General features: G+C 37.0%; 1 protein-coding gene across 13 annotated transcripts in view; it reads left to right on the forward strand.

Moving 5' to 3' along the window:
• Positions 1-538: 538 nt before the first annotated feature.
• QKI (QKI, KH domain containing RNA binding) overlaps positions 539-20,438 on the forward strand; it is a 137,621-nt gene continuing 117,721 nt past the window's right edge. For 6 of the 13 annotated variants that reach the window (XR_012689706.1, XM_075203282.1, XM_075203284.1 and 3 more), the window contains exon 1: positions 539-1,438. Coding sequence is in view for 12 of the 13 variants with exons in the window: in XM_075203282.1 (XP_075059383.1) it covers positions 1,297-1,438 (142 nt within the window). In the remaining variant the exon portion in view is untranslated. The remainder of the gene's footprint in view (positions 1,439-20,438) is intronic. The other 7 variants (XM_075203287.1, XM_075203290.1, XM_075203285.1 and 4 more) reach the window with 3 other exon arrangements.

Raw genomic sequence — 20,438 nt, forward strand, 5'->3', positions numbered from 1 at the left:
TATATATATATATATATATATATATATATATATATATACACACACACACACTAAAATATCATATGTGGAATAGTTGTTCCACATATTACAGGAAACATATCTGTGTAACAGAATAAAATGCACTATACAGGGGGAGTAAACACAACAAATTTCACTCAAGACACCAAGCAGCTGAAGGTGAGCCAAATCATTCTTGCGTTCCAGCAATCCCGGCTTTCACCCACACCCCCTTTACTAGTGTCCTGTGCTAGGAACATAGGAGAGTGCAGAGATGTGCCCCCCTCCTCCATCCTGACAGTGTGTGCCAGCCCTGGTCATATGTATCCGAGATCCATCACTTGTTCCCTATGAAGTATGTGATTTGTTCTGGTTAGTGTGCAGAGCAGAAGAGCGGCGTATGACTCTACTCTCCACTCCCCACTAAAAAAATATTCTACCCTCCCTCAAAAACGGTCACCATAGACTACCCCCTTCCTCTGTGTGTGACTCCTCCTCAGCTCCCTCCCTCCTCTTTCCTCCTATCCCCTGCACTCTCCGCCCCTCCACCTCTTCCTCTCACTGCTGCCTGAACTGAAGCAAACTCCTCTAGAGGGAGAAGCAGGCAGACACTCAGCAGCCGGAGATCTGGCAATAGGGACTACTCACCATATACAATTTTCTACACAGAGGGAGAGAGGAGGCGTTGTGCTGCTGTACTGACAGGGAAAGGGGGGAGCAGAGAGAGACAGAGGAGGAGACGGCCAGTTACCAGACAGCAGCAGCCAGCACTGCTCCAGCCCGTCCACCACGATCCACAGACCTGGTAAGAGGGGAGAAGATCAGTGACACGCAAAAGGAGGGGAAGAAGCCCAGCACGTCCTCTCTCTGTTTTCACGACCCATCTGCTCTCTTCACCCGGGTGATCCTGCATCCTTCCTGTGTAAAGACTTTCTGTGCGCCCGGATCGCTGCGCTCTTAATCATTGGGTGGAAGAAGAGATCTGGGGGTGCTTGGAAAGAAGTAATACACTCGGAGGGGAGAGCTATTGTCCCCCGCCCCCTCCTCTTGTTAATGTGATCGCTTGCTCTGTGCTTGGACACCCGGGGGCCGAGTAAGGAAAAGTGCGACGTTTGCATTTGGCTTATTTTAACTTTCATTTTTCTTCTCTTCCTCTTTATTTTACCAGTATTTTTAAAGTAATTGTTTCTGCTACCAGCAGAGGCTCGAGTCTCCGTTTTTGTGTGAGATATATTTTTTTTTTATATATATACGTCCACTTTATTTTTAACCATTTTTTACCTCCCGAGAGATTGGATAATGGTGGGGGAAATGGAAACAAAGGAGAAACCGAAGCCGACCCCAGATTATCTGATGCAGCTAATGAACGATAAGAAGCTCATGAGCAGTCTGCCCAACTTCTGCGGGATATTTAACCACCTGGAAAGACTTCTGGATGAAGGTATATTATGTCAGATTCACGCAGGATCTGCTAGAGCAACACATGGTTCATTAAGCTACAGACACATGTATTCCATGCAGCCATTTATGCTTCAGGGATTCAACTTTCCCATCGTAAAGTTTTGGTATTCAGCTGAGTTTGGTTTCCATTGGAGAGCCCTCCCCATCCCATGTTGCTCCCCTGCCAATGTGCTGGCCATGTGACCTGCTGGAATGTGGCTTTATCTGGTGGTTACCAAACTTGTGATGCAAGCAATAGGGAGAGGGGGAAGGAGACTAACGGGCTGTAAGGCAACTGGTACAATGGCCATCATGTAGGTAACTGCAGTGTTTTATACACTACTGTTGTATTTGGTATCTAGGTAATATGACATAACAATATAAAGATAATTTCCACATTTGAGAAATGACCATGTCTCCTTAATTTAAATATAGTGACGGTTATTATTTTCTTAATTTAAACAACTGTTTTAGGAATCCCTCAATCATGGGTAATTGCAAATAAGCACAAAAGAAAAGATTGTGACCATAGCTGAGCTCTTCTATATAACCTAGCAGAATTTTGTTTTATCAGTGAAACCTGGGAATGTAATAGCTAACATCTAGGATTGCTGTAACATGTTATGAATAAAACTGAATATAACTAGTAAATAATAATACTGGTTCCTGCAGTTGTGTGTTAGAGACCACTGACCATTTGTTGTCTGTCTAGTTTAGAGCCATTTGCTGCACTTAGTTGCCACCAAGGCATGTGGCATATGAGGAGGCCATTTTAAAATGTTGGTATGGTCTCAATAGTGTTATTTTCTGAAAAGTTTTCCATGATCTCCTTTGCTGCAACAGAGTGTTGAAGTTTTGGGAACACTGTGTTGTGTGATGTTTTTTTTTTGTTGTTTTTTTTTTAATTTAAATGATATTTAGTACTGTGGGTTGCAGGATATCCAGGTTTACAAGGTATGTTAAAATACCAAGCAGATACATTTACATTTTTTGAATGGTAAAAAATTACAGCTGTTAAAAAAAAAAAAACTTCCTAGTTTCACTGCAAGTGGCATAGTTTGTGTATTATTAGTGGTATTGATCTGGCAAGCTGATAAGAACAGGCATTTATTGCTTTTTTTCCTTGTCATGTTGCAGACTTTTCTGATCTGAGGTGAGCAACAGCAGTAAGAAACAATATTCTTATTATCCCCTATGTAATATAGAAGCTTGTAAGCTAGACAAGTGGTTTGCTATGCATTATAATTGCAAGGCTCACACTTGTGCCACTCATGAGATGGCAAAGACTGCTGTAATACATTACTATAATCTGTGCAAAACATTATTGTTGCTGGTAATCCCAAGCTAGAACATAAAGATAAACCCACTGTAAACTTGCAATTGATTATTTTACATTTGCGTAGTAGAAAACTATGCACTTCTAGTCTCCTACACACTCCTTTTCCTGTTTTCATTTTTAGCCTAAACAGTGTTCCACCAAGGTTTATATCATGATAAACCAACAAGCGAAGCTGTCCACTGTTTGGCCTGTTCCTCGTAGATAAGAGTGATGGGTAGCAACACTCGGAGGTCTGTAGTTATAAGTACACATGTCTTGCTTTAATTCTAATGTTTGTCTTGTTCTAAGAAAAACATTAGAATTGGCAAAATAAAAGTTTTTATGTTAAGGGAATAACAAAATTATATTACACAAGATATTGATGCCCATTTAACAATTTCCATGACGCCAACGTCACTGTTCACATAAAAGCTGTATTACTGGACATACTTATTGATTTTATTTATTTTCCATTCATTTTAAATATGACTCTTATTTCTTGGCTTAACGGCATCAATCTACTTCTACCGTTAATCACAAAGGATGGGTTCAGCATGAAATCTCTATCTCATCTGTGTATTTCTGGGCTGGGGGTGGAGTGATGGTAGTTTTTGCAGCTGTTGGTCATCCAAATGCAAACATTTGTTTTGCAAACATAGCAATAGACCTTTATTTTTTTTTTCTTTTGTTTGCCCTTCCCTTGACAATTATCTACAAACATTTTACCAGTTCATACAGCTAGAGCAAAAGGAGTACATTGTATGTGTTTTTTTTGTTTTTGTTTGCTTTTTTGTTTTTGTTGTGAATTCACACCAATCAGTTGAGTGATCAGGTACTGTAAATCAAATGAGTTGCTGAATCCATTGTTACATAAAGAGAGTTTTATAAGGAAGTAAACATTGCCTGGGGAAAAAAATGCCTTCTATATATAAAGCTGTCTTTCCAGTGATGGCTTTTATTTTTTTAAAATTGTATTTGAGAAAATGGTAAACGTTGATTAGCAACTAAAGATTGCATTTAGGCCTTCAACAAACTAAATACAAAATGTAGTCTGGTTTAAATTATACATATTTTGTTTTAAGAATCTGGTACATGCACAAATAAGACTTGCAACTCTTTTTTAATGTTGAACATGAGGCCCGTGTAAACATTGTAAAGGAAGTGACATGGGGAGCAGCCAGTTTTTTAACAAATCAAACAGGAAATTATAGTAAAGTGTAAATGTAACACATGACATACTTATATAATTGGAGACAATGGACAGAGTAGGAAGTGGAAATGGGAAAAGTCACAAGGGCATAAAATATCCTTTAAGGGTTTAGAGTAATGGGTTTAAATATCTTTTTTTCCTTTTAAATAATTACTTTTTGATTTGCAGATATCATCTAGATTGTAAACTGTCCCGAGTAGGGACCTCATTTCTCACTGAATAATTTTGTTAAACCACTGCATGTAAAACCTGCTTTTGTACAGCTCTGGCGAAATTGTCGTAGTACAGAATATATCTTTTAATTTGACCGTTTCATAAGCTGACTTTTTAGAGACCTAAAGTAGCACTCTTTGGTAAATTAGTTCTCTATGGAATTATACAAAAATGCAGAGAATAGAAATCTTTTTTTTTTTTTTTTAATTTATAGAAGAGCAGTGCAGCTAATATTTGGCCCAAGCAGCTCGCTCCCTTTATGTCCGTAGGGATATGTATAGTAAGTATAATTCCATAAGAATCCTGACTATCTGCATCTTTATGCTTTCATTATGTTCATGTTTCATTATATCATCACCTCTAATGTCCGTTAAAGTTACATGCTTGTGCATATCATTTGTTTGTTTTTTGCTTGCTTGTTGCAACAGTTATTGAGTTTTTTCTTTGCTGTAGTTCTGATGTGTAGAGGGTTATAATAACTTATACAGCTGGTAACATTAAGTCAAGATATACTGGTGACTATTAATTAGGCATTTTCTTACTGTTATTTTATTTGTTAGATTGAGACAATTGCCTAAATAGGCATTTTATTATTAAGTATCATGTTTCTAGACTTTCTTAGAGTTTAGGCATCCCCTGTAGTCTTTAGCTAGAGTAACTAGATGATATAGCCTCATCAGTCTGTTTAAAGGGCTTGGTTGTACTTCCTGTTTTTTTTTTTATGTAGGGCTGTGCTGGCTGCAGGAATCTGTATGTATAAAGGAGGGGGGAACTTAAAACTTCCAGGAATGTACAACAATACCACACTGGAGCGCAAAAAGAAACCTTGCATGAAATTGAATGTTTTATTTAATGGCTTTAGGTTTTAAGCCACTAAGGGGCGCCTGTATGCTCTCTACAGTGTGAGATGAATAGGTTTTGTGTTTAATTTTAAAAAAACAAACAGACAGTTGTTTCTTACAAAGACATAGTGTGTTGGCTCACTTTGTTTGTGTGGTCATAAACATCGCTAAAAGTGTAATTCAGTTAAAGGCTTTATAAACCATTTTGTTACTGCAATACAAAGACAGTTTTTTGTTTTTTTTTTTGTTTTAAGCTTTTTATTTTAAGGTGTATGTATGTGTATATATTATATAATTTTTTTTTTTTTAAATAAATAAAAATAAATCCTTATTTGTTCAATAAACATGAACAAACCAGCACAGGTTTAGAGAACATATTCAACATTTAATAAAGTATAAAATACTTTACATGCCCTATGCCATGATTCTGTAACATATTTTATAATTTATTAAATATTGATTTTTTTATTTTTTTTCTAAAATTGTCGTTTTGTTCATGTTTATTGAAGAAATATGGAGATATATATTTTACACTACATGTAAACAGATATATTATATATAAAAATAATCTGTACATGATGCCTAATATGATCAGCACTATATATAAGCATGCATGCATACATACTTACATAAACATGTATATGCATAGACCGCAACCCTGAAGTAGACCATCAGCTGGAAGGCCCTTCTCATTACTGCAATTAAATACCACTGAAAGTTACAGTTGTGAACTGCTCACACTTTCTTTAGATTATTTCAGAAGTTGATATGAAGTTTATTTCTCTTCTCAAACTCCACTATATCCTGCCACAGTGCAGAAAAGCCATGCAGACTTTGAGTGAGTCTGGCGGTACTACACCTGCAATGTTAAAGAACCAAGCCGAGTACATTATCACACTGTCTGCAATGCTATTATACCAGTTATGTGGAAGAGTCAGTTGTAGACAGTGTGAAAACTCCCTCTTACCTTCCAGTTGATATTCTATTTCCAGGTTAATGCTCATGTGCGCTCAACTCCAGAAATTAAAGTTTTTCTATCGGTGATATAATACAACACGTCACAGATCACTTTATAATCAAATGTACACACATTTCTGTTCTTTATATTAATAAAGGGAGCTCACAAATATATTCATGCTTATCTGAATAGCAGACCCCTGTGGTCCTCAAGGCTTAGTATCAATCATACACTATAAGTGATCCCTGCAAAGTGATTATGAAAAAGCAACCAACAGTATAGAATGTAGAATGCACATTTATTGTAAAACCTTTTAAAAACTTCTGTTAGAAAACAAAACAAAAACTATCTTGCATATATGCAGTGACAACTTATCTAGGCAACACAAGTCCTCCTCTGCCTCTAGTGAAGACGCTAGACTCAGAGTACCCGTAAGTGCCTCTGGGGTCACAACCTCATCACTTCCGCCCAAACAGATTGTTTGAAACCAAAATGTGGGATGTTATCTTCTAAGTGCTTACATATAAATTAAATAAAAACCAATATACCCCCCACACACATTCTCCCTGTATTTGTGTGGAATTTCTTTTTGTATTACCACTTCCTCCAACAGTTCAAACAATATGCTGGTAGGTTAACTAGTTTTGGGTTATATTGACCCTAGAGGGTGTGGGATTACAAATTTTAGGCTGTAAATCCCATTGGGGCAGGGACTATTGTGAATGATTTAATCAATGTAAAATACTTTGTAATATGTTGGTACTATACAAATAAATGTTAATGAAGACTCGCAAACATTTATAATTTGTATATGCATATAATAATCATACACGTGAGTATATCTTGTATGTATATGTAAAAACCTCTTGTAGCTTCTCCCTGTAATATGTGAGGTTGCTATTAATATATATTTTTTGCTAATGAAGAAAAGAAAAATATGATCACATTTCCATAATGTTTCTAATTGCTGCAGAGTTTTCGGAGGTTTTAAATGCTCATTTCATCTTGGATTCAAAATGATAGAACAAGGCTCTGTTGTTGTTTGTTATAACTGCCTCCTGAATTATTCAGAATCCGAGCAGCCTCCCTAAACCCCACACTCTTGAGAATGAATTTACCCCCTTCTCCAAAGGTGTTTTTTTTTTTGGCTCTGCTTGAATTGGAAGCTCTGAAACATACCAGGACAAATTGTACGATTTCCTAGTTCTAAAAAGAACAGGAACATGTGATGCAGTCCAAATAGGACAAAGTTTACCAAAAAGTCCAAAACTCAATTCACCATACTAGGACTGAACTCAATTTAGTTTTCATCCTTGCAATGTTAAAATCTTTACTGTAAATTATAAATTTTCAGTTAGTAAGAAAAAAAAATGAAAAAATTACGCCAGCCCACCCCTCAGCTCCACATAATATTCATGTGAAATTTCACCTGAAAATTAGCCTGAAAGCCAGTAAACAAGTTTTTTATTTTTGTTAAATATTACCATTATCTGTTCTAATAACAGCAATTTTGAGTTAGTTTCCTCATCACTGCTAAAAGTGGTTGTAGCAGGGCACTAGAGGGGATTCTAGGGAATGCACAGAGGTGGTCCCTAAGCTTCAATGTTGGTGCTGAAACAAGAAGGGGTGATCCTCCTGTAATGGAAAAGTGCATTGTGATGTGCAGAAGCAGAAACGTTCTGAAGTTCTAAGAAATTATGAGGAGGTTCCCTGATTAATTCTAGCAGCAAATCATTAAGCTTATTAATACAAAGTGCCACCTCTTTACTATACTAGGGATGGGGGAAAGTAGATGAACAGTAAAAATAAATATCTGTATATGTTTATATTGTGAGCAGGGGCTAAAAGATATCCCTCTCCTATGTATCTTTCTTGGGACGACCCTTGTTTTTTTTTCCCATACATCTGGCGTCCAGTCCAATAATAGGGGACCTGGAGTGAGCGAACACATGTGTTCCAAAATCCTGAACATTAATAAAACCTTGTAACGGTGCTATACTGACACTACAAACAATCAGTTTGAGAGTCGTATCTGTTTCCATGCTTTTTACTAGTAAAGACAGCTAGTAAAACACATGTAATTAACTCTAGTAGAATATGAAGCCTTACAGGCACATTCACTAGCTGACTAGACAGATTCCTGTTCAATTAAGTAGTAGAAATGGTAGAATTTTCTACAAAATGCATTGAAGAAAAAAAAAATGCTTAACTGGAAAGCTGAAAGATTGCAAAGGCTTAGTCTGTTTCATAGCATAGGCACATAATCAATATCCTCCTTGTAAATATATTACCATTATTGGTGTACTGTGGCATATTCTCTTTACTGCACACCTCTGTGTTTAAATTAAAAATTCTAACCAGTTTAACAGATGTCCGGGCAGACAAGACTGTTGTATCCACATTTTGCTTTAGTTCATTAGAAAAGATGTTCAAAACAGACAGCAACCAGGAAGTTGAATCCGTTTTTATCAGCTGCAAACAAACATACAGGAATGGGGTCTTTCCGGCTTGTGGAATACAGTGTTTCCTACAATTGTTTGCTTAGTAATATGTTGAACATAAGGTACGTGTATTGTTGTTGCAAAATGGATCTAATCAGAAAAGTTAACATTTGCATTTATTTTGTTTAATTTAGTGGCAATGCTTAGATTTAAGTGTTTACTATGTATAATGTGGCACAGTTAAAGCAGACATAAACTTCTGATTGAGCGTCCTCCCTCTAGTCACATGACTTTTGAACTTTGCACAATATTAGTTTCCTTTGCTAAATCATTAATTTTTTGTTTTGTTCTGCTTTTGTTGCAAAATTTGACTTGTTGGCGAAAAAGAAGCCACTGTTCTCCTTTTTTGTAAGCTTCATCTATACCATTAAAAAGTAATTTTGTGCCTGGTGCCGTTCACACGACCCTACAGGAAAAGTACTTGCAGAAGTGGCCATAAAAAAAACTAGTCCATTCATTGTTCTTAAACTAACTGATTGAGTAATACTTCTATAACAAGATAAAACTATAACATGGAGAATCATTTTTAACCATAGTGTATTGGTATATGGTAAAAACTTGAAGGAAACATAAAATCAACATAAATCTAAACTGTCAAGGTAGCATCCTACATGTGTAGTGACCTCTGTTGGTAAGATTACATGGTGGGTCCTCGGCATTGTTGCAGTAAAGTGACCGGCTTATGTAATTATGGAGCAATGTTTGCCTGGAATAACTTTCCATATGGTCAAATGTGTGTTTGCTGGAAGATATTTTCTTTAGTGAGGTTAATCTGTGTTTTGTCCAAAGGGGTGCACAATGGAAGAGAGGGTGAGTGGGGAGTAATTTAAATAAAGGTTATTTTTATGGTAACTGGTCCCTTTAAGCAGCAGATATTTATGTGCTATCGAGCAGTTACTCCTATACAATGGCTTATATAGTATTTAAAGCTTTTGGGTTTTCCCAATCCTAACTAGCTGATGCCTAGGATTAAAATGCAGACTCTGTAGGGATGTCTTCTCCGCTAGGGCTTCATTGTTTAACTTCAGAGTATAGGCATTTTTTCTCTTGCAGGGATTTCAGATCTTACTATAGGTATATGGAGAAGGGCAGTTGTGCAAATCCTTTACTACACCCAGGCAGAACATGAAATAGTTTTTTTTGGGGGGGGGGGCAGGGGAATTGTTTAGCCTGCCAGGCAGGTATATATTTTGGTCTCCCCGATGTTCCATAGTTTGCAAGTTCTTTAGACTGACATAGCCATGATATATACGTTTATGCTGTGACTTATTTCCCCATAAGAGTCCCCGTAATACATTTTCCACCACCACTACCCATAGGCCTCCCATTATTTCTCTTTCATCAATCTATACTTATGTTATTAATTTCCATTGAAATCCTTCCCATGTCATTTAGTTGTCTACCATCCCCTCCACTGTCATTGGTTTCTGTCTCCTCCCTATAATTGATTGTTAATTCCCCATCACTTCTTGTCTTGTAGAGTAGGGTGGTGCCCTGGCTGGCATCACACACCATGATGCTGCTCTTAGTCATTGCTAGTCTGAACATGTGCAACATGAGGATGGCACAACCAATACATGATGTCAAGCAGCAGCATGGTATGTCTTACAAACCAGGGACATCAGAGCCTCTACCCACTGTTTTTATATGATGTAAGGAGCAGGGTTGTTGGAGGGGATTTATTTATGGTGTCTGCACATTCATAGGAGGTAGTAAAACTTGTTTGCTCTGCAAATAAAAGTAATTGGCCTGCTATTGTGCATCTTCCAAGTATGAAGTGATTACACCAAGTCAAGCAGTACAAGTGTGGTGTTAAAAATGGTGCGATAGTGATCACATTACACATTATTTGTTACCTGACCTGGTAGTGTAGTGTGGTTGTCGGTGAGCTTTTTTAAAAACTCTTGTGCTGTGGAATTGGCTTCCTGGGTAGTGATTGGTGTCATTGGTTTACTATATAAACAGTGTGGACACACATTTATCTTTTTGTCAGATAACTTAATATAATCTATGCCATTAAGTACAGTAAATCTGCTTTGTATCTTTTATTAGATTGGATACATTCACCATTTATATTGGAGGTGATGTAATTTTGTCCTCATACGTTATCTGTTTTCTCTAAAATGAGTTGCACTCAAATATATAATTTATGGCTTTATTGCTCACGAGAAGTTGTGCAGGTGCTCCTTTGTTGTCCGCACAATGGCGCTATGGAGCAATGGTGGGTTAATTGTCAATACTCAAGTGTGTATTCCAATGCTGCAAAATTACATTGTGATTAAGCTATATTACTGTAACTTTGATAACATTAAAGAAATGGCAAAACTGGGGCATTTTTAGCATAAAGAATTATTTTCAATTCAGCAAATAACAGTCTATAGTGCTTTGGCTGCAAATTAGCAGCAAGCAAGTGTCAATTACATAAATGCATTGTTCTCCTTGCTGGTTCAAATGGGTTCTGCCAATTTTTTATTTTAATGCTGCTACACAGTTAAAAAAAAAAATAATAAAAAAAAATATTGCTATTGAGGAACATAAAAGTAGTATAATAGTCCATCCTCTTATTATATGCACATAAACTGGTCCACACGACAGACTGCTTTTTGTATAATTGTACAGAAGCCGTGGGTCTTTAATTGAGCAGTGCTGTGCCCTTTGGTGGAAATGGCCTTGGAAATGAGACAATGTATAAGCGGAAGTTCTGCTACATCTGCATAGGGATTTTATGAAATCCTGTCTATATCTTTTTGTTCTTCTTTATTTTTCTTCCTTCCTGCCCAATCTGTTCCAGTCCTTGAAAGCAATAATGCCCTTTTGTCCATTATATTGTTGAATGTGTCCTAATTAGGCATGTCAGTATAGTGGATGCGCGCATGCCTCCACAGCTGACAGGAGAAACCGGTGTTATGCTAAATACTGGCACTTCCTGACAGCTCAGGCTGATTGAACTACAGCAGGAGTCTGCTATAGGAAACAATGGGCTTTTTACACACTGCACAGCTGAGTGAACATTTTTGCCTTGCTTGGTTAGTGAAAGTGCTTTACGTTATTTTTCCACCATCGCAGCAGGAGGGTTTAATATTTTGTGTGTTAGAAGGACTTTAAAAACCATCTTACCTTTAGGTACATACTTGCTGACCGTTTCATATCTAGTGTGTTAATCTGCTGCATTTCTTTCCATAAATATCCAAATAACGGGAGTTCTAGTGCTAAAACTTCCAAATCTAGATTTTAGATGCTAAGATTCGGATGGTTCTGCCTCTCTGGTACACCAATTCCCTCTGCTTTGCCCAATGAAATGCTCTCCAGACCTTGAAAGTGTGCAGCAGATGGGGGACCCTCCTTTTACGCTGGCAATATATTATGTAAAACTTCCTTATGGGCAGACCTTTTTAATATATGTATTCATGTGTATGACAAAGGGAGGTGTTTGCAACAGGCTTCTAAAAGAGGAGATCGGTATTTAGATGGCAAACTGCAGAGAGAGGCTGCAAACAGTTACACGTTTGTACAGTAATTCATCCAAGTTAAAGAGCTACAGGTGGAGGACATCTATGTGACAAAATAATAGTAAAGAGTCTGATTTTGGCTTACGTGTTTTGAATTGGTTTAATAAAAAATGTTTTTTACGGCAAGCAGCAGCCTGACAGGGTGTCTGCAATCAAAACAGCACACATGCAGAGAACTCCCTTTTAAAGGCACGGCGGGAGTTTCATCTGTCCATCAAGTTAGGGCTGTTGGAGAAGTGTAAACTATTTAAACTTGTCTCATTGCTCAGCTGTGACCGATGCTTGATAGTGGCCGGTGGCTAGGGAGTTGGTCCCTGTCTATCTAGCATAGGGGTTACAACAAAAATAGATATAGAGAGAGATATATTTTTTAATTTATTTTCTTGTCAGTATATGAAGACCAGCAAATAGTTTCAACATATGCTTCCCACTCCATTAAAGATAACTGTTTTTCATGTTTGTTTCTATTTGCTGTAATTTCCTTGACATTTCATTTATGAAAAATTTAGATTCATATTGCACTTGTGGAGATAATTGCCAATTCTCAGCTGGCATTTTGTGTTTATTTAGAAGAGCACGTTTTTTTTCATCTTCTGTATACTCTTAAAACACTGCTGCAGCAAATAAAGGAAGGAAAACCCTTTTCACTTTACTGGTTCCTGCATCCCCCAGAAAACTTGATTTGTATGTATAAGATTCAAGAGACAGTGTATCACTGGCAATTTTCTGTCCAGGAGAATGGGCCTCAATTGCATTGGCTGGTTTCTGCATTTAATGCCAGTATATTTAATCACTCCTTACTATTCATGTGAGACTCCTAAGAAAGCGAAGGACAGAACCAAAGCTATTTAAATAATGGGGTGCATAAACCTACCGCCTATTGATTTACTGACTGTACACTTTTCATAACTATTCATGAGGAAAGTGGTTGGTTCCAATTGGGAGGTTTAATGCACAGTGTGGATGCCTGATATGTGCTGTGTTTTAATATAGCTAAGTGTCTTCAGTCTAAAAGGTACACTTGCGTCAGCCTCTGATTAACATAGGATGGATAAGAGAGCAATTTATCACCCAGGCAGCCCTGAAGAGTGTCAGCAAGAAGGCTGACTATGATAAATTGGAGGGGAATTGGCTCTGTAGTAGGTGGCCACAGTGTCCCACAGCTTAGGCTATAGTGCTTCTGGGTGGCAGCTGATATTTAGGTTAGATGCAGGCTAATTAAGTGAGGAGGAAGAACTGCAGTTGTCTGCATGCCTGAGTGGGAAAGACGCTAGTCCCTTTACACTTCACAAATTTTAGTGACTTTAACAGATTTAACTGCCAGATGGACAGTAGAAGCATACTACTTGGAAAGAACACTATCTACAGATGTCACTGTGCTGCAGACCCACTGTTTAACATAGTATAATGTTGGGAAAGGTGTAATGTGTTCTAGAGCTTCCCAGAAATTTTTCACTTTTGAATTTCATTGCTTACAATTCATTAGCGATTCATCCTTTTCAGAATGATTTGTAGTATGTCTTTTAAGAGCGTATTTATTGCATTGAACATTTGAAGAATTCTTCTCAGAAGATTATATATAAATGGGTAAGCGTTCGATGGTAATACAAGGAAGAAGCTGTTAAAGTAATCAATATTTGCTTTTGACATAAGCGATAAAGGTGATGGGGCATTTTGTTTAAACGCACTGATTCTACTAAAGCCTCTTTTCATTGAATAATACAAATGATTAATACGCAAGTTTTACATAGATTGGTATCCTACATAAGTAAAATGTCACCTTTTTAATGCTGAGCCGGCTTCTTAGATTTGTCATTGATCTTTCTTTTAAGAACTTTGGTTAAATAGTTATTCATTTTTTCGTAAGTCAGTTATTCAGTGTATTGTGAGGTTTAATACATGTAATGGTTCTGCGAGAGAGAGTCATTTTGTACCAATACATAGAGATTTGGAGGGCTTTAGAAGATGTCTTTATAACCAGTTAAAAAAAATATATGATTTAATTGGATGTTGGATTTCCTTCCCTATGGGTGTTCATTTGGTGGTTGTGGACATCCAAATTCCACTACCAATTTTCAGGCTTTAAACAACCAGTTCACAATGCAGGCAGAGACTTCTACGCTTCCTACAATACTTTTTATCAAATCCAATTTAATTGTATTTGAATAGGTTATGACAAGCCCTAACTCTTTAATGCTTGACCAAATTAATGCCATGTTTGGGAAACCTAAAAATAAAATCAATGACGCACACACCCACCCACACCAAAAAATTGCTGTGTAAAATTTGCAGCTTAATCCTTTTAAATTTGTTTTGTGCACCTAATGTATGGAGAGGCCAGTGATAGCCATGCGACTTTACACCATACATTTAATACATCATGACATATGTCAAAACCTTTCACATATTTTGCTTAACAAATGTTAAATATGTATTGTCTCAGACTTATTTTTTCCTGAGCTTTTTGTAACATTTGTTATGTGGGCGATTAATTACCCCAAAGGAAATAAATGGTTTAAACATGATGCTAATAAAACTCTGCATGTCATATCCCTTGAGGCAAATGGATGTGCTAGGATTAAATGCATTTCATATTCCTTAGGCAATAAAACAAACATACAAACATAAATTTTAAGATTTAGATGTACCCTTTTGTGTAAATGTTTCACTTGCTGTAAATCATTTTTGTCCTATAGATTCTCTTGTGAATTGGACCTTTTTGTAAAGTAAGTTTATTTTTTGCATCATTTTATACTTGTGCCAGTTTCTCCGCTAGAAACTGTTGGCCAATAAAAAGGCTGTAGGCTGTCCAGTTGTGTGCTTTAGGAATTTTGATTAGAGCACCTACACCCATGTTTTAAATATATTAAAAGGTTTGAAACCATTCTGTGCTTATTTTCGGGTACTAGTAGCTGAACATGACCGTTCCAGAGGCACATAGCAGGAAATTGAATTCCCCCCTCCTATGTGATGGAGGACCCTGGGGCACATCTTGAAAATCCCTGAATTGTTTAACATTTTAATAATAATTGTCTACCAAAACACTTCAACCGAACTTGGTATACATTGCTTTATTTTATTAAATAGTGCTCTACTGCTGAAAATTCTAACAAAGTAGTGTACTATACATTGCTAACAAGGGCATAGTTGTTAAATATTGTATCTTAGAGGCAGAATAAAAGTTTCTATACTGTGGAAAGCAAGATACATTTGCTATTGCTATCCTTTGCCACTTTCAATGACGTGTTTCTGTTTATAGTGTTGCAAAACAGTAGGTACCGTTTTATTATCACTAAATGGCTGGTGGTGCGAACTCACAAAATTTGTAAGTAGTCTGTTAAACTCAACAGACTTCAATATATCTGAAGTTCTCCAGGAAGTGCCAGAGTTGGAGTTTATATTCTAGCATTGGTAGCTCAGTCGGGTTAATAGCAGTAAGTGAGATGCGACTGCTTTGTCAGGCACACAATAGGCCTGTGTATCCGAGCTATTATAAAGCAATAAGACAGAATAATACAGTTAAGAATACAAAAATGTCATAGCTAATAAGCTAATTTGAATGCATTTTTTAAGTAGGTGCTTGGGAGGTACCACTTGTCCATTGCTAACCCATTGGGGTATGTCCAGGGCCGGATTAACGGAATGGAGGCCCCTGGGCTAAGGGGGCCCCCATTCCCCCATGAGGCCCCCCCCCCCCCCCCCCCCGTTAGCAGCCTGGCCCCCCTGTTAGCCAGGATAATCAAGTATAGAGCTTCTGTTTGTATTTGGCTCTGTCTATGCCAAGGTCTGAAAGTACATTTCCTAGTAGTGGTTAATTAATTGCAGACCATAAATTCATATCTTCTTTTTACTGCTGAGATTTACTCTGCAAACAATTAAATTATATCATATAGTTTTACACAGAGATAAGTTTGAGATTGGTTCGCTCCCATAGGCGTTAATTTTTATAGTCTCACTCTGACTTTACATATTTGTTCAAAAAATCAGTCACAGCCTACCTTATCTAGCACAGAATATAAGGCAGTATATTTGTCTTCTTTTTCACTATTGAATTGTTATTTTAAATATACAGCTCTACATAACCATGCTAGCATATGGGTGTATTTACACTAATGTGATTGTGTTTTTGTTTGTTTCTGAACCAATGAAAATGCAATGTTTTCATTTTAACTGACACAATGTAGTGCCTGCAACATGCATAAGGGCAGAGACATGCAGTAGGCATGTGGCAATGCATATGATCTGTTTAGACAGGCACCCGTAGAACATGTAGATTATACACAAGTTTGAGACCTGTTAACATTTCTTTGCTGTTAGGCTGTGATGTATTTTGTTTTGGGATCACGAATGCTGTCCTAATTATCACAAGTCCCTAGGCCTACTGCAGTTTTCCTGTATTTTCTTCTTCTTTGTTCATTCGATCTGCAAAACTGAGAAAACAAACCTTTAATGACAACTTCTTCAAACTGCCCATCGTTCTAAATCTATTAATATTACATCAGATATCACGCTAGTTTGGTATTTTCTGTAATCCCATATGTCTACTGTTACTTTCACTACCGTTTTTTTAATGAAAACGTACGTTTATTGGCAAATCTAACTTCTTTAATTTTTGTTACTGATATATATTTGCAACATTACATTATTTCCAAATAGACACTTTTAAATACTCCGTTACAATACCAAGTAGTGGACTGTCAGACTAGGTCATTGTAATGTGATCTGACATACCAAAAAACAAAAAATGGTTGGAGTCCATTGTGTAAATGAGTTGTTTTGTTTTTTTTGTGTTTGACTGCCGGGGAAGAAAAATGAAATGGAGTCACTGTAATTATATACTTTGAATTGTAATGATAACTTTGATTCATACATGTGAAACAAATAGCATTTTAAAAATCACTCCACCCGCCTCTTTTTGCTAGCCACGCGGCTCTTGGAGCCCCACAGAGTCCTATTATAATAGAATCAGCCATTGCTTCCCCTATAAGAACAGGCACTATGTGAGAACTACAGCCAGCAGTGTGTGTTAGACCACTGCACATTCCAGGCAGGTGTGGGCACTACCCTCCAACATCTTGTAAAATAATTGCAAAGTATTACAAGTGCGCACAACCAGCTGCTTCTTAATGCCACCCGGCTGTCAACATTTTCTGGGGAGAACAGTGACAGATTTATCTCATAGAATGTGTGCTTGTTTTTTTTAATGTGCTTTTTTTTAAATATTGTTTTTCAACATAAAACAAATATAAAATATTAGTGTGTGTATACCCCAGTTGTAACCACTTTTAACCCCTTGAGAGCTAAGAGCAAGTGGGACATGTCCTTTACCTGACTCCTCCCCCACATCCCCTACATTTAATGAGTTAAAAATAATAATAATTTTCCATTGTGATGATCAGAGGGTTTTTTAGTTCTGCTGGAGGAATGGAACCTTTCTGGCATTAGAAACGTTAGTGTGCGTCCATTAAAGTCAGTGGGTAATGCCAGGCATAGCGAGAGGCTCTTTTAGTACTCTTCTGTCTCTCGATATCTGGCACTTAGAAAACTGGGGGTACCTTTTTTTTAAAAAAGAAATGTTCCTGTTTATTTCCTGATGATGGCTTTTGATCATCAGGAATGAAGTAAATAAGTGATGAGCCCAAACCTGTTTAGCACAGGGTTGAGAAAAGCCTCAGCGGTGAAGAAACTTGATTGAAGAAACCTTTCATTGTTGAATACCTTGCGGGATAGTGCTAACAATGTGTTCAGCAGAATGAATAAACGTGTATTCCGGTTTAGAATGCTGTATAATCTGAAGATAAAGGCCACATGATCTATTTAATCTGACCTATGATTAATTCCGACTGCTATTCGGTGTTGCACCTAGTGTGCACTTTATTATTTTACTCATAGGCGCAGATTCAATTACAAGCGATGCCCCGTTAAATCATCACGCAAGAGGGTTAATGCGCTCAGTACCAACAATTGCGGTATTGAAAATTTTACTCCTTTTTGCTTGTAGCTCTGAGGTGTGATTAAAAAAATTAAGCAAAGATTTTAACACTTGCACGAGGTTCCGACAGGACATTGCTTGTATTTGAATCTGTCCTACAATGTACATAAACCTGTAATATCCAGTCTATACTTTAGTGCTGAAAATACTGTGGAATAAGTCAAATAAAGCTCAAACAGAATATGAATTCTATGTGGAATAAAATTAATGAATAAGGAGGATACTTACTTGAAACAGTCTTCTGTGTTTTACTCCATATATCTGCACTCAAGCTTTAGATGAGATGCATTAATGGAAATTGGTTTGTGTAACAATTACTTACTACACAACAATAACAGTGCCACTACTGACAAGTGATGAGGACATAGGGGTATTGAGGTAGAACAGTGTTGTCTTTGGAACTTACAGAATATTTTTTAGTGTTCTTTCTTCACACTGTTCCCTCTTATACTGCAACAGCACTTACTGCTAAGTGTATTTTCTTAACAAAATCTGCTTAATTTTCATAATGCTACACTCTTGGTAATGGCCTTTTGGCATGTTTTATATACACACAAGAAAGGGTGTGCACTTCAACCTCAGAACTGATAAATAATGTGAAATCGTACGGCCATTACAACTTGCGCAGCTTGAGTATTCCCAAAAGATCAGTCCTGTTAATTCCAAGTTGCACTAAATCCTTGTGAATTTGCAGCTTCCCCTTTAAAATGACCCAATCTTACTTCGGGCTAGGATATCTAAAAACGCAAATGAAGAAAAAGGGGGGCCCTTAATAATGTAATATAATTTATTAAAAATATTGTGCATTCCAACTGTCTGCTAAAACTGTTAAAAATGCCTTTATCTTGATTTGTTAATTAATTTGTGGATTGGTCATGTGAACGTCTGTTAAATGTGCATGAATGTAATTTGGTCATATAAGTTGTCCTTTAAACATGATTTAATCAGATTTAAACCCACCTAACCTGTTGATTCTCCTACGATGTTTACATTATGTAGATCTTGAATGTCCAAGCTTCGAACATTCCCTAACAAAGTCCTACATTGACAAAAAAAAATGTGTGTGTGCATATATGTATATATCTGGGGACCGCTGTCTGCATCCAACCTGTTGGAACTTGAGCAAAGTTGCATAAAATAATAGCCAAAAATGTTAGTGTCTCAAGTGTCCATGAGTTGGGGAGACTTGCCATAACAATCACACCGCTATAATTGCAGTTAGATGTGTTAACACAAAATGTTAAAACAAGTGAGCGGAGTGCTTTAAGTGCAAATATTTTAGTAATCTTAACATTGAACTGACTTGAGATGCTGACTGGCTTAAGATGCAAATGTGGTGCAGTGACAGTAAGAAATAGGCGGTTTACTTCTGTGATGTCATCAAAATGATCATTTGAGTTCAGTGTTTGTGATCTTGTGTCACAAGGCTTTTGCAAACGGCAAGACATTCACATTTGCAGTGTGGTTGTTAAAACTTGCTGTGCCATTTTTAGTGAGTGCTGCAATAATTCTTTATGCTCTTTCAACTGGGTAGATTTAATGTTAAATTCTGAAAATATAATAAAAGAATATTAATCGGCATTATTTTGGAAAACTGTTTTCGTGTGTCTGACATATTGGCCTGATGTTCAAGTTAGGAATTTAGGCTTAACATTCATTGAAAATGTGTTATATATTGTCTGTGGGTAATGTTCTCCCGTGCAAGTCATTAGTAGGAGAGTCTCATATGTGGCTGGGTTTCACAAAGCTGAGCTGAAAGATGCCGCCTATGCAGAATTTGGTTTCTCCAGGGTATACAATTGTTAAGGATTTGTCTGGTATGAGTGATAGGCCTCCTGCATCAAGTTGGAGCAGCTAATGCCTGAATGGATGTGGTGGCTGCCTGAGAATGATGCACCCGTTAGCAGTGAAAAATGTCTTCCTTACAATGCTTGTGCAGCAGGCCATGGAGTGAAGCGCATTTTTATAATAAAGGTGATGAATTTAATCGCAAACTGGCAGCCAAATGGAAATTGCAGACCTTGATACTGGTAGAAAATTGCCTATAAAGCAACTCTTGAGAGAGCAGGCTTTAAATTTATCCACCCATTTCGACATTGAGGAGAACACGGAAATAGTATGATATTTTGGCCTACTTAGTTCAGATAAATGGCCTTAAACGTATTTTATTTATTTAAAAAAAAAAAATGCACCACTAAAGTACAGTTAGAATAGAAAAATATTATGCATATAGTTTTATTGTCTGTATGCTTTAAGAGTACATTTAGAATCATGTCTTTCTGGTTTTCAGTTTTCTTAAGAGGATAGTAATGTGTAACAAGACTAATTAACAGTTCTGTACAATGTAAGAATTAACTCCTTGCATACACAAGCGTCCATTTTTTGTATTCGTTTTTGCAATCATAATGTCTGTAAATGTAAAAGGTTGTGTTCAAATCTATTATTTACCCCTTCGTTA

Source organism: Mixophyes fleayi, chromosome 3, assembly GCF_038048845.1.
Source record: "Mixophyes fleayi isolate aMixFle1 chromosome 3, aMixFle1.hap1, whole genome shotgun sequence".
NCBI lineage: Eukaryota > Metazoa > Chordata > Amphibia > Anura > Limnodynastidae > Mixophyes > Mixophyes fleayi.